The 15,076-nt window shown below is 37.1% G+C and overlaps 1 protein-coding gene across 9 annotated transcripts in view; it reads left to right on the top strand.

The window, feature by feature from the left end:
• Positions 1-15,076, top strand: part of NPAS3 (neuronal PAS domain protein 3) — a 594,777-nt gene that overhangs the window by 571,204 nt on the left and 8,497 nt on the right. For all 9 annotated transcript variants that reach the window (XM_030950330.1, XM_030950332.1, XM_030950331.1 and 6 more), the window contains one exon: positions 12,398-12,545. In XM_030950330.1, coding sequence (XP_030806190.1) covers positions 12,398-12,545 — 148 coding nt within the window. The remainder of the gene's footprint in view (positions 1-12,397; positions 12,546-15,076) is intronic.

The raw sequence follows: 15,076 nt of genomic DNA on the forward strand, positions 1-15,076 counted from the left end.
AAAAAACAAAACAGGACTTGAGAAAGTAGCAAAATGAAAAGGTTGTGTTTGATGGAGGATGCAACCAAAAATCTTAGTTTATTTTTACAGGAGATAAAATAATTTGTAATGATTAAAACAAGAAGAAATCCAAATTACAATTGTAGATTTAAGGGTAAAAGAAATATAAATAAAACTGCTATTCTGCCTATTTACTGATAACATGTCATAAGGAAAAAGTAAGTCCACTGCATCCTGCCTTCTCATCCAAGATATTCAAAAATATCATAGAGAAAAACAAGCAAAGAAGAAAACAGTGCACAAAATCACACAGAAAAAAAAAGTGAAGAGGGGTATTGATGGCTTCAGATCATAGCAGCCCATTAGAAACTTAGAAAAGCAGGCCTTGTTAACTCTGTCTCAGATAAAAGAAGACAAAAGCAGTTTCAGGAATGCGACCATAACAAGTACAATTGTGAAGAAGGTCTGCAAGACTATAGCAGTGACAACAGGCTTTTGTAAAGGAGCTACTGCCCTAATGAAAGGTCGGTTATGGTCACTGGAAAAGCTTTCATTGGCTTCAATGGACATGGGGGTTGTGCCCTAAAAAAGCAATTTTATGGACTAAAATTCTGAGCCCAGTGAAGTAAATCACAAAAATTACATTAAGTTCAAATTTTCTATTAAGAGATTTATGTTTGTTGTGCCTTGAATCCCGTTTAATTAATAAAACAACATTCATACTCTACCTGCATTTATAGCAACACTGTAATATATGGCATGATAACATAAGCTATTTAAACAAAATTTTTTTCCAAACAGAAAAAAAAAAAGTTTATGGCAATTGTTTCTCTTCTGCTTCATTCAAACTTTGAATGATCATGCTTTTTCACAAATCTCTCAGCCAATTTTTTGGTTTTACAATTGTACCTTATTAAGCTCTTTCCTGTTTTAAAATGGTTCATGGTTTCAGGAGTTTGGGAATCTTCTTATTTGTTCGTCTTCACAATGCTTGGTGAACAAATTGCTGGTAGAATCATTGCATAAATCAAGTCTCTCTCACAGAGATCATAATTAAAATGTTCTCTAATCTAATAGCCTGTGCACATCCAGTATCATGACCCAGCTGTTGGCTCAGCTAATGCACAGAAACTGGCTAAGCTGCAACAACTTTTGTTTCAATCCAAACCCTCAAAAATTACAGGTCTGGCTGTACCCTGGCACAGATACAGTCCCTAATCCTTGTTCTGTGACAGAGCTCTTCATTAGGTTACGTGCCATGAAAGAGTTGTAATTGAATGCTTTGTGTTTCATAGTTATGCATGTAGAGCTAACAGCCTAGGAAGACCCCTCATGGCCCAGTTCTACTTTACCACTTGTAAGAATAGGGAAAGTGATAGGATCCTCTCTATTTACTCCCCACTGCATAAAAGCATTGCAGGACTGAAGTGTGTGTCAAGCATAGGGCAGTTTGAACACTTTCACCAAGCCACGAGTCCCTGCATGAGTAGAACTGGCCTTGTTCTTATGACATCAGTGACAAAAATCCCTGATCTTAAAGCTAGCAGGATACATGTGATGTCAAATCAACACCAGAAATCAAGTAGATCAATAAAATTACTGTTGAATCAGGTCTTAGCACTCTCTATAGAATTAAGCAAGGGCCATTGCTGCTCTCAGGAGTACAGTGCTGTGCATGTGTGCTTCCCTTTTTTTGACACTGTTATCATTCAGAAGTGTGTAACAGCAACAGCTTTTTTAAGATGTTCATTTCATGCTAGGAATGAGAGGATGTCATATGCAGCAGGAGTATGCATCTTCTATTTAATTGTAAAAAATTAATGGTCTTCATTGAACACCAAGTGCTTGATGTTACTGTTCAATGAAGATCATTAAGAAAGCAGCAAGGAAGAAAGTCAAGACCTCTGAAGGCAGCCATGAATATACTTTTGGGCAAATATATGATAACATGCCATCATTTCAAAATTAATATATTGTTTGCAAGAACACTGTCACAAATACATACCAATTGGTATTGGGATATAATATGTGTTTTTTTCATTTTGGAATCCTAATTGAGGTCCAAATTCAGAAACCTGGCTGTGACAAGAAAGATACTGTTGTCGTCAGCTATTGCTTAGAAAATATCATCCTCTTTCTTCAGGATTTGATTTACAGCTATAAGAAATACAATTCCTCAGGAACAGTGAGCCAGGGCAGTTCATTTCCCATAAAGCAAAGGTCTCTGATGAGTATGTTTGGTAGCACTCCCTCTCATCTACTTTATCTGGTTTCTAGTGGTTAGAATAATCCAGACTTTCTGAAAATAAACTATTCCACATTCACCTTTTTCATGGCTCCCTATTTTTCAAGGAATATTACCCCCTCAGTCTGCTTTTAAATCAGTTATATATTCATGATTTCTTTTATGTATGTTCAGTAGAAAAAAATCTATTGCTCTACAAAATATTGCTTAGTGGTTTAGCCTACCAGCTGTAGTTGAACTAACCCTTTTAACTTACGCACATCAGTTATAATTTTTTATTCTCTTAATAACCTCAAACACATGAAAAACAAATAGAATGAGTTGATAATTTCTAACAGTAAAATACTTCACATATTTTGCTATCATGCTGTGGAATAACTCTGCAATGTCAAGTAGCTCACAATTAGTAAAACTGTAGGGGGAAAAAAAGAAGTGTTTTGATCCTGAGGAATTTTTATCCTAATCAGATCGAAATTTCAATGCTCTTGTAGTGCTTAATATCTTCAATAACCAAAAAAATCAAACTGATTCCAATGTCAGGTTTTACATTCCAGGACTGAAATAAAATGCTAAAATATACAAATGAATCTCATGTTTGTACAAGTTTATTATCATCACTGGAAAGCAAGATTGATTCTAAATTAGGCTGATAGAATGTCAGGGGTTTAGCTATTTCTTAAACTAAGCCCAACTGGCACCCTGATGACAGCCTAGTGTATGTTGTTTTCAAAGTATTGCAGAAGTGCTTGTCTCTCTACCTGCACAATCTTTCTCTGTGTCCATAGTATAGGCTGCAAAGATTTCTGTGTTGGACACTGGCACACTTTACTCCTTTTGGCTGGAGCTGGTGGAGATACAGCAAGATGAGGGAACAGGAGATAAGAAACTGGAAGAAATGGAAGCATGTAAAGAAAATATTTTTTGTTTTCATGCAAGGCAAAAAAAGATCATGAACTTTGGTTTTAGCACATGCATGGTGTTTGTTTCTCAGTCCTAATGAATCTTAAGGTTACTACCCAAGAGGGTGTATTTGTCATGTCTTTTAGCCATGCTTTGAAATGGCTGAAGATGTTGTGTTTGCTCCTGCAAATTCTGCTTTGGGTTACATGAGATATTGGTCTGTCTAGCCTTATTTCTTTGTGTTTTTGAACAAAGCCAGGTACTTTAAAAGAAGGTGAACAATAGTCTGCAGTATGCAATTATGTGTGCCTTGTACCCTTGTTTTATACACTATTAACTCATGGCTGGCTCATATCTTGACAGGTGATGCTTACATTTTTGTGTGTGGAGAACAGTTGTTACTATTGTAATATTTGGTGGTTTAATTATCCATTAACCATAAAAATACTCAGAAATCATTTTTAATCCCAAGAAATTTCCACTCTTTGTAATATTTTGTACCTCAGTTTTTCAAATGCAATTTTTTTTCTATTGGACAAATGTTTTCTGTACGTAAAATAGATAAGTGTTTATCGGGAGAATCCAATCTTTGGGATAGTAAACAAACCAGAAAACTCTACAAAGTTAAATCTTTAGGCTATTTAAATCATTAGCTGCTAAACCTAGTTGCAGAATTTTGCCTTCTGTAGCTTAGCAATATACAGTTATTCTGCAAGATGCCTCAGATATTGTTTGCATCAATAACCCTTTAACTTAATTCCTGATGCTATTTTATTTTCAAATTAAATCTAATACAATACTGATTTAGTACATTCCCATTTCAGTTTGTAGGCTTTCAATTGTGTCTTCCATAGCTCATAGTTAGTTGAAATTTGCGCCCAAAATCTCCTATTTTGACCTTAGAAGTGTACATAATACCAGCTGTATAAATACATGCTGCATTAAGGGGTTATAAAGTGAAGGTTGTGCTCTGACTTCTGCTGGTAACCTCTGTGTTTTCCAGATTCTCTGTTAATAATTTTCTGGGGTCTTTTTAAAGTTTTTTTGTGCTCAGAATTTCCAACCCCAAAAAAGAATTTAGATTTTGATGTTATTCTTGTGATAAATTGCAGAAGCATATGTTAAATTGCAAAGCCATGGGCATAAAGGACATTATTGTACACGTCCAGCAGCTTGACCTTCATTCTGTCCACCAAACTATTTCTGTGGGTTTTGCTAGAGGATGTAAATGTATGGCATTTTAAAAAAGGACAAAAGTATTTCAGTCACATATCTTTCTACCTTCACTGTTGAGGGTGTCTCCAAGATTACCAAGACCAGAAGTTTCCATCGCTTTGTAGTCTAAATCAGTGTTGCCCCACTGAAAACCCAAGAATGGATTAAGGATTTTGTTTGTAGTTTACTAGGTTGTGAAATACCCCATCCTAAAATGTCGCTATGAAGGTATGATGGAGTTGTTGCAGAATTTTCCAGGATTTTAGAAACCTGTTAGGGCTCTTTTCTTTCTCTTCTCTGTTTTTTTTTTTTCAAAGGTCTGGACCGCTGACCTTGTGTGTCTAAGGGAGACAGTTTTCAAGGCTGTAAGGATAGGGAAACAGTATCAGTAAACTTTATAGTACATATCAAATGTGTGGCAGTAGGTCTTATTAGCAGTCATTTGAAAGAACCTGCATAAATCCCCTGAGGGTTTGCCATCCGTGTGTCATATGGTGGGTCCATGTTGGTTTTGATGCCTGATAACCTATAAAGTGAGTGGGCTGGTACAGGACTTTGCTTCAGTCCTTTGGGAATGTCCTTCAAAACACCTGAAACCTTTTAACTCAATGTCCATATGTTGCTAAGTATTGTTTCTGAGATCACAAGGTGCATAATTATTCCAAAGTTCTTTTATTTTTATTTTACAAAGTTGTGTTAGGGTTTTTTGTTTTTTGGGGGGGTGGTTAGCACTAAACTATCTTATTAAGGTCTGTGGAAAGGTGGAAATCTTTGGGTGTTTTTTACTTTTTACAAGTAATGTGGTATAAAGGGACAGTATGTTTCAAAAACGTCTGCCATCAGTTGTGAGATGGCGATGCATCTCTGTGGTGGTTAGAGGGAGTTTGAACATTCAGCTGTGCCATACTACCATGACACTGTGCTCTGGGTGCCTTTCCTCTAGAGATCAGCCTGAGGAAATCACTCATTTCACTCAGCCCAATCACCCAAACAGGGAGGGACTCTTATCCCAGAAATGAAAGCATGTTTAAAGGGATCCTGTCCCTTGAAACAGACCATGTTTAACCTAGGTAATTCAAAGATAAAATTAATATTGCTGCTAATCTGCTTCCATGAATCTTCAGTCTCTTTTCCCTATTTTTGGGAGATGTAGTTATGTATAGTCCACAGATACATTTGGCATGGAAAGGGTTATATTCTAAAATCATTAATCTTACATAGGTTGTCATATGATGGACATTAATGTTAGTGGAGAGATGGAGGACAGATTTCAGTTTCTTGAGCAAGCAAGGCCAAATTTCTCCTCTGATGTTGAGTTTTAGTAGCTAAGGGCAAAATTTGGATCTGGGATTTGATTTTCCCCTACAGTTTGAACAGAGAGTTCATTAATGATAATGGAAGTTCTGTCTGAAGTTGGTGTTCAAAGCAGGCTTGGGTTTCTAAACGACCATTTCAATATTAACGGAAGAAAATCACTTTATGGCAGGATTGAAGTCATGGGGAGAGAGACAAGTCATAAGGGGAAAAAAAGTTAAGAAAGAGAGAGGAAAGCCTAGAGAATCCTAGGTAGAAAAATCTGCTGCTCATTTTACCATCCAGTCTGTCATAAAATAAACTTACATCATTTACTTACATCAATTTTATCTATAGAAACCACAGAACAGTATTCTAATATGCATGCCATAAGCTTCCATTGAATAGTGCCTCTAGCAATACATTGCATTCCATTTGATCAATACCTACATAACATTTTGAAATAAACATTTTACCTAGAATTATATAGTCTTGTTAATATTCATGGTTATGCATAATTATAAAGTTGCCATTTCAAACACTGAGCCATGGGAAAATGGTATGTTATAATAGTGACGAAAAGAAGGGGGGAAGAAAAGTGCCTCTGTTGTTCAAGTAGGAGATGATGATTTCCATAGTGCTGGGAAACACTGATTTTTGTGTCTTTGCTTGGTTTTAATAAATTTGCACTGCTACTGTGAACTGATGTCATGTAAACTGATAACATAGAATTGATTTTTAACAAAACATCTTCCTCGTTCTAATCTGAGATAATTTTCACATGCAGCATGCAAGGCCTTCCTCACTGTATTTGGCAAGTTACAAACTTTGATCCTAATATGAATTCACATTTTTTAATAGTTTGACTCAGACCGCTTTTAACATTTGCTTTTCTGCAAAGAGACAGGAAAAGTGTTGCTTAGTTTTCAAACATTCATAAGGTTTCAAATTTTCCTAAATGCTTGATTAAGGCTCTTTATTTTTTCTGCAAGGTTGTTGATACTTAATTTTGCCTAATTTATCACGTATTTATGTGTGTAACATCCCTACACTGGAAGATTAAACAGTATTTCAGATTGTAAAGTAAGCAATGATCTGTTGCCATTCTTAGCATTTTTAGAGTGACTGTAGATGCTTAAAAGAATACCCTGGTGAATGAAGAAGTTCGGTGGGAGTTTGAATATCAGTGAAGTACAGTTTTCTTTCATGAACCTGATCTGCTACTTCCTGCTTATGGTAGGAAAAGATGAATTTATGTTTATGAACCTGCAACTATTACTCTCTGATATTCACATCACAGTGGCAGCCAGGTCTCAGTCACTGGTATTGACATGATAGATTGCTTTCTACCCTATGCTAAAAAAGATGTTCTCTGTCCAGCACTCAGGGCTTTCTATTGTCATATGCTCTGAATAAAACACACCTTTCTAAAGCCTCACAGAGCCAGCATTTTCTTAAAGCAGTTCTCATCTTTGGAATTTTCTTTAGAAGAACTCTGTTGAGATGCAGTAAGTCAGACAGGGCTGGTGAGGAGCTGCGTGCAATGAAAAGAGGCGGAGCAGCATTGCCCAGGGGGACTCTTGTGATGGGAAGCTGGCATTCTTTACCAAGCAATCTGCTCTGAAGGCCTTGCTTTTGGCCCCATGAGTAGACAATGCATTCACACACTGTCCAGGCTTAAGTCCCCTCCTCCTCCCTCTACCCCATGCAGTAGATCCAAAATAGAGTTGTTTGTGGAGAGTTACATAGCTGACATATGATTCCTCACCACATGTCTATAGGTCTCCTATCATCTAGCTCCTAATTCTGTACCAAGCATCTTTTAACATTGCTAAATATTTTTAATTGCTAAAATCCAATTTGTGGATACCCACTATTTTAAACATCTAACTCACTAATTGCAAAATCTATAGGAAAGGTCCTTACAACATGAAAGACTCACTTGATCCTCAGAGCTATTATAAATGGACAACTGTCTCTGTTACAGGCAAATAAGGCACTTAATGCACTCTTTCTGGCTGTGATCCTATTTTTCCTGTGGGTTTTGAAAATGACCTTCCTGTAAGCATCAAGGACTATAACTTTTCAGATAAAGAAACTTGTTCTTGTTTTAAGTCTATGCCAGGTTCATTCCCCTATAGCCCACAGTTTTCAAAAGCAGAAGAAAAAGTAATCCAGAATTAAAAAAATAAAAACCCTTCTGTTTCCAGAACGAAGTTACCCTGTCAGCTTGCCTTGGGCCTTAGGTGGAGAAGTGGAGATTAAAGAGTCAGTATTCCTTTTCATGTTTCGTCTGCCAGTTTTGTGAATGTAGAAAGAGTACTTGTGGCTGCAGCTAAGTATCTGACTGTAGCATTAAGTACAGCAATTTCATCCTCGTGCAGTAAATTAAAAATATTCTTATAAGTTTACCATGAGAGGAGTTCAGTATCAATACCATCCAGTCATTGATAAAGGTATTTCAAGGAGAAGGGTGAATAGCACAGCAGATGTAACCTCAATATTTTCCCCAATTATAAAGAGCCTCTTTGTGAAGCTGTGTGAATATGTAAGATGATCTCATCATTTCCTATTTACCCAATACTTACCTGAATACGCAATATAGTGTAGCTTTTAAATGCATATGCACACGAGTAAAATGTCCTTTTGTAAGAGACTTTGCTAAAAGACTGCTTTTGATACACAATTTCTTCATCTCCTCTTCAAACTGAATTAAGCTACTTCCTTCTTTTAAAACACAACTCACTATTTAGAAGCTTTGGCTTTGATTTCTCAGAACAGCCTTACAGGAAGAAACTATGTTCTTTTTCTATTTGTAACCATATTTCTGGGGACAAACTTGTACTGATTTATTTTAATTTTCTAACAGAAATAGGTTCCTGCAAAGAACACTGACTGTTTCTTCTTTTTCCCCCTCCTTCATTCCACCGCTAAAAGAATATTGCTGTGCACAAAGCTACCAAGGAAAACTGAAATCCCTCTGTTGGGAACTGTGTACACAGCAATATATTCATACTTAGAGAAATAAGTGAGGGATTTTTTTATTTCTTACCATGACATACTGTGCGCTTCTTGCATGCCAACCACTGAATTCAAATTGAGGAACTAGGTAACATTTCAGCAAATTTTAATCAGGTTTACCTTCCACCATTTTAGGGAATATATCTGTGCAGCTGACATAAAGGTCACCAATTTTAAAACATTAACCCTCAGTTAGTCCCTTTGATTAAAGGGTTTGTGTATATGTCCCTGTGTGTATTTGTGTGTGTGTGTGTATATATATATAAAATTATATAACCTGATTATGCTTAATCCCATCACATGAGTCATTGCACCAATCTGGTCACAAGTCTTACCTTGTCTGCCATACTGGGTACTCCATGTATAACACAAATAAAAATATAAAATTATTTGCACTGCTCGGTGAGTGAGGGATTTGCCTGAAAACAAAACATCCTGACAATTCAGGATGTAATCTACATGGCATTACATTTACATTCAGTTTATGCTAAACCGAAATGCATGGTCTGTTGCTAGTTAGAAAACATATCTTCACAATCAGAGCTGAGTGGAGTGATTCTTTGCTTTCATCTCAAAACCAGGAACTTTATTAATGGACTCTCCATATCTGCAAACCGAAGATCTTTAAAATGAAACTGGGATTTACTCAGTAAAACTAGTTAACAATAAACTGGATAAATTTCCTTCCCGGTTGCCTCCTTCTAATTGCTTTTTTTTTGCGTCAAAATGTTCATCTAATTTCTAAGTTGCAGGTCGGCAATGCCAGCAGTTAAAAATACTGTAAATTAGAAAACAATTCAAATTTTTTTCATTATCATTTTCTTTCATCACATTTAGAAATTTCTTTTCAAGGTGTACTGGGAATTCCCAGAACTGAGTTGGGGGTGCCTAGTGCACTCTCACAGGAGGTAACAACCAGATTTAGCAGCACAGTGCAGCTTGCCTGCCGAAGAATCTCTTTATAGAGAGAATTTTTATATTGAATCATGGGACTTCCTTTAGAGCATGGGCCACAAATCTCTTATATGAAATGTGCTTTAGACAGACGCAGCAAGGAAAATTCTGTGTATCTGGTAATATATCTAAGCTGGCCAAAAATAGAGTAGGAGTTTGCAGGTAGATGAACTTCACAGAAAGTTCATTTTTAATACAATATTTCAAACATTCTTTGGATGTATTCTTTGTGCTTAGGAGCCTGAACTCTGAGTGCAGATGGTTTGTATATAGCTCTGATGCACAAAATTCTCATTCTCGAGAAAGCAGGCATCCTGTCCTCTTTTCCATAGCTCTGAAATGAATGCTCTGTTCAGTTCGTGACACAGACTTTTCCAGTGGTGCAACATCCAATGTATAAGTTACTGAAGGATGGAGGAATCGGAAGACCAAAAGAGCTGGAGAATCTGGGACCTTATGACTATCACTATTAATAACTTCAGTGTGCCCTTCAGCCACTGCCTAGTGACTTGCCTGGTACTTTGATTTTTAAATGTGTATGTGGGCAGTTGTCCTTTGGCGTCTGTGTAGCATGGTAAACTCCTTAGATAAAAACTGTTCCAAGGAAGACACTAGTGTATTTAGTAGGTACAAGTGCAGATAGATTTTACCAGTTCCTGCACTCAGCTGTGGGTATTCATGTTTCCAGAAGAGAGATAGTATCACTCCACGCTTGTGTGCACATCAGTTTTACACTCAGCTGTAAGCAGAGTATTTTGAATGTCCTGTTTTACTGAAATGGAAATGCTTACCATAATCAAAACTTACAGCAATGCTTTTCGTCCCTTATTCTTCATAACTGATAAAGTTGGGCTAATTTATGTGAGATTGTTTTCTAAAGTGGCTTATAACATTGGTTTGACAGAAATGCTGGGTAGTCAGTTGTTCAAGTTTTATCTTTATTCTGCTGTATAATGAGGTTTTGAAGACAATGAATTATCATAGTGGAGTATTTAGAGCTTGAAATACAAAAGTAAATATTTAGGGAAATATTGATGTCTGCTAGGACCAAACTTAGTTCACTTGAGGCTGCTTAGAAACAACAAGACCCAGATACCAATATTTGTTTATATTAGAGCTGAACATAACTTGCACTTCACATTCAATTTACATGGCATTATTTTACATGCATGTTTTTCTCTAGTAGTTGAAAAATTGCAGTGGGGATTGGGGGATACCTCCAAGGTAAGGAAACATCACTGTTTGTATGGCTGCCTTTGAAAACATCTTTTTCTGTAGATATCTGCTGTACACAGATTTAGATATAGATACATTCACATGTATAATTGGGGGTATAGACACTTGGTTAACTTGACAGCTCCAAAGTGTGATTTGTCACATTTATGGTAGGAAGTTTAACTGCCTTAAATAGTTATCCTTTTCCAAAGTGACTTTTTTCTTTTCTCTCAAAAAAAAAAAAAGAAGAAAAAAAGAAAAAAGAAAAGTAAGAGGAAAAAAAAGAAAAAAAAGAAAATGTACTTCATGAAACTATTGTATATGAAGCACTTATTAGCCGTAATTAAATGGACAATATGAATTTACTACGTCTTTAGGACTCTGGCTTGTTCTGGTTTAGAGCAAGATGATTAATGCAAATACATATTACTTGAGATAACCATTTAGCAGCTAATTTAGCCAAATTTATTACAGCAGTTAGAGGTTTTTCATTTTAGCAGACGGAGACAAGGACGTGACAAAAGCCGGCGGTGACTGTGAAGGCACACTGCCCTCTAGTGCACGAAGCTTTGCGGGAATGGAGAGGAAAGCAGGGAGGGAAAGGGCTCCAGCAGCAGCCCTGCCGAGATTTTGTGTAGTTTACGGGTTTTATAAAACCGCTCTGCTACCTTCCACCGAAAGCTTTGCCTTTCATTCCCTTCTCCTAACACGGAAGAATCAGATACAAAACAAACCCGTTTCAACTTGGCAATATTTTGGCTGAGGTATTACTTTAAACATCTGTATTTTTAAGCTGTCTTGCTGTGAGCATCTACTAGCACCGTTTCACATTACTGATTGCTTTTACTTCTTTCTGTTTCCTAGCATATTTCAAGCATCGGAGAGGGCTGTCACTCTTTGGCTCTAACCAAGCCATTCTGTGCCTCCCCTAGGCCTCTTTCTCAGCCTGTTGGTGGATTTACTTTGCTCTGGTAGAAAGTAAATTCTCCAAAGACTTTTCCCCCACTGACCAGTGGAGATTTGGTTCATCTGAGAGCTGTAAATTCTGTTTGACAAGATCAAAGAAACAGATGTATAAGTTCAGTGGTTGATATCGCCTGCAATGAGGAGAAATGATCAAAGCAGCAGGGGTAGAGTATCTTCCCAAACCTTTCAAATATCCAGAATCTCAAAGAGGTCTACCTAGAAGCTATGAATAAATCACATATAAATTTGCCTCTTTTTTCCTTTTCTTTTTTTACAGTTTGACATTGAGTGCATTGGAAATGTCCACACAGCAATAAGTATTCTGAGAACCATAGAGATTTGTAGGTTTTTTTGCTTTTCTCCTTCCACTGAAGTTTCCAAAAGTAGATTAAAATTATACTTTAAAACTTGTAAAATGCTAGTTATACTGAACTTCAGATCCTGTTTGTCATCTCACTGGCATTAAATCCAAAAGAAGCCAAGCATCTTCTGCTTATACTTGTGTCACGTTGTACAATGAAGGTCATTTTACCACAATTCTAACACATACTCTATCTTGCCTGTGTTTTGTTTGTATTTTCCTGTCAGTGCTGAATAAGGGTCAGTGTGTAACAAAGTATTACCGCTGGATGCAGAAGAACGGAGGTTATATCTGGATACAATCTAGTGCAACCATAGCTGTCAACGCCAAGAACGCAAGTGAGAAGAATATCATTTGGGTCAATTACCTCCTTAGGTAGGTCTCCCAGTCACTTCTGTTGCTTCAGCTGCTGTCTCTGTTGCTTGTCTCTGTCAGTGAGAGGTCTAGGAAAAAACAACAGCCTAGTAGAGAAAGTTAAGAACTTTTCATGTAGTCCTTTGTCAAAAGCTGTGCCATTTTGTTATAGTTATTGAGGCATCTGTCGTATCTCTGCACATGAGAATATTCTTGAATTATTATGCTGCCTCAATCTTGAAATAAACCCTCCACTATTTTATTGCATGCCCTGAAATCTACTCAATGTGGGCTCAAAGATAAAAATTACCCACACCAACTTTCAGTAGCTGTGTTATAAAATCTGGTGTGAAGTGTTTGGCACTGTTTTATTTGGATATTAAAAATGCAGGGAAGCAATCTGCTGGTACGGCAAAAAAAAAAGTTATCTCTGAAAGGCATTTATCTCTGAAAGGCATTTGCCAGTTCACTCCAGAGAGAGGAACTTTCTCAGCACAAAAAAGGTTCAAAATACTTTGTTGTTCCTGTAAGCATCAGATAATATTCACGCTGAAAAATGCAACATAGGATTTAAAAATAAAAGTACTATAAACTACTATTTTAAGCTATTAGAACTATTTTAAATAGAAATATTAGTAATTGCTTGAATGAAAGGCTGTTCCCTGAGAAATTCTGTTTTACCAAAGTATTTTTAAAGAACTGGTTTCAGAGCTCAAGGGAAAACGAACAGTCACTGAGAGACAGTGAATTACAAACCTGACCTTTCTCATCTGAAAATACCTTTCAACACATTCTGTTTTGTGAAAACATTCAATAAGATTGGGAGATTTTCTGTTTCATTCCAAAGCAGAACAAACAAACAAATAAAATTTGAAACCTTGAGATTGTCATGAAATGCAATTGTCATTTTCTGGCCTGTTCTCCTTTTAAGTTGCTTGTCATGGTTTGTTACATTCCCTTTGATGCCATGAGAGTTCAAAGTGATGTCTAGGGGTTAGATTGTGACTTATTATGCCAAGTCCAGCAAGCCCTGAAGAGACTGTGCCTGCCTAAACTTGCATGCTGAAATGCTTTTGATTCCCCTTTTGGGGAAGAGAAGGAAGCAACCCCTGGCAGGAGAGCATTGAAGGGGTACTGAGGGAAACCTTGCACGGCAGTGGAGTTTTCACTGGGACTTGCAATTTTTTGGCCTGATATGATTTAACACAGACTTTTCTGAATATATCCTTATCCTGCTACTTTTTTGTCTGTACTTGCAAATGTGAGGCAGAATGCAGCATTTCAAGTGGTCAGATTAAGGCTGACGATTCTGAACTGGAAGTACAGATTCACTGCCCCAGTCCTTAACAGGGCTGCAAAATGCCCGGAAATGTTCTCATATTTCCTGCTCTAGCTGCAAAAGTTGTGCATAAGAATTATGAACAGCTGCCTCTGTCCCCTTTGCTGCTTTCCAGACAATAGGTGAACCTAGTCCATACACATCCCACAATATAATTTTCTCTACAAGCAGAATATGCCTAACCAAAAGAAAAGCTATGTGGTCTGTCTTCCCCACTGTCTTCCCCAGCTCTCCTCCCAGAACCTGATTTTTCTAGTGTGTTCCATTCACTGGTCTGTTAGAGAAATATTAACATCTTCACTGAATTTGTGTTTTTAGATTTCTCCTTGTACTGGAATTCACAAAATATCTAAATGTCCAAATAATATTTTAATAACAGATTAAGGCATAATTAGGTCTACTCTTAGCAGGAGTACTGGTCTGTATACATTTCCATGCATTAGAAAGTATGATTCAGCTGTCTGTAAAAGGATAGACTAATTATAGTGACAGGGAGGATTAATGCTGTTCTTGTTCTAGCAACTTGTTATTCACAGTGTGAAAGCCCTCAGACATCTTTTGCTTGGAGGGGGCAAATTTGGGGACTGCCCTGGGATGCAACAGAATAAAGTCACTTTGTCAGGACAAAGCCATAAAGATGATAATTGTAACACGGCATCTCAATGTGAACTGTGTGAACTCTGAGTTTTCACAGTGCACTCCAAGAGGCTGAATATGAGCACACTGTCATTGTGAAAGTGTGTCAGGCACCCCCAGTGCTGCCTCATCTTGTTCTATGCAGGACTGTGGATTTTCCATTTTACCAGAAGTGAATTTGAACTGCATGGAAATGCTCACCCGTTCAAAACTTATTGAAGACTTTGTTATTTTTAATATTCTCTACCCACTTATGTTTAGCTATGTCTGTTCCCCTGCATTTGCATGCATTTAAGAAAGCAACACATTTTTGAAAGTACAAACCAAGCAAAAGCAGAGTGTTGTAGGGGTTTTCTTCCATCTCTCTGGCAGTGTAGCTTTTTTAGATTGCAGTCATGTTCCTTGCTAACAAGTCACAGGTGAGCACCACATGAGCAGATGAAGATATGATTATAATGGGTGTGTTGACAGTTCTTTATCCCTAACATATGCATCTTAACATGCACATGTGCATCTGTCACATAGTTAGAGAGGTTGTTTTTGGTTTCTTGCTGATGTGGAGGTATGTGTGCTGTGT

This window comes from Camarhynchus parvulus, chromosome 5, assembly GCF_901933205.1.
Source record: "Camarhynchus parvulus chromosome 5, STF_HiC, whole genome shotgun sequence".
Lineage (NCBI taxonomy): Eukaryota > Metazoa > Chordata > Aves > Passeriformes > Thraupidae > Camarhynchus > Camarhynchus parvulus.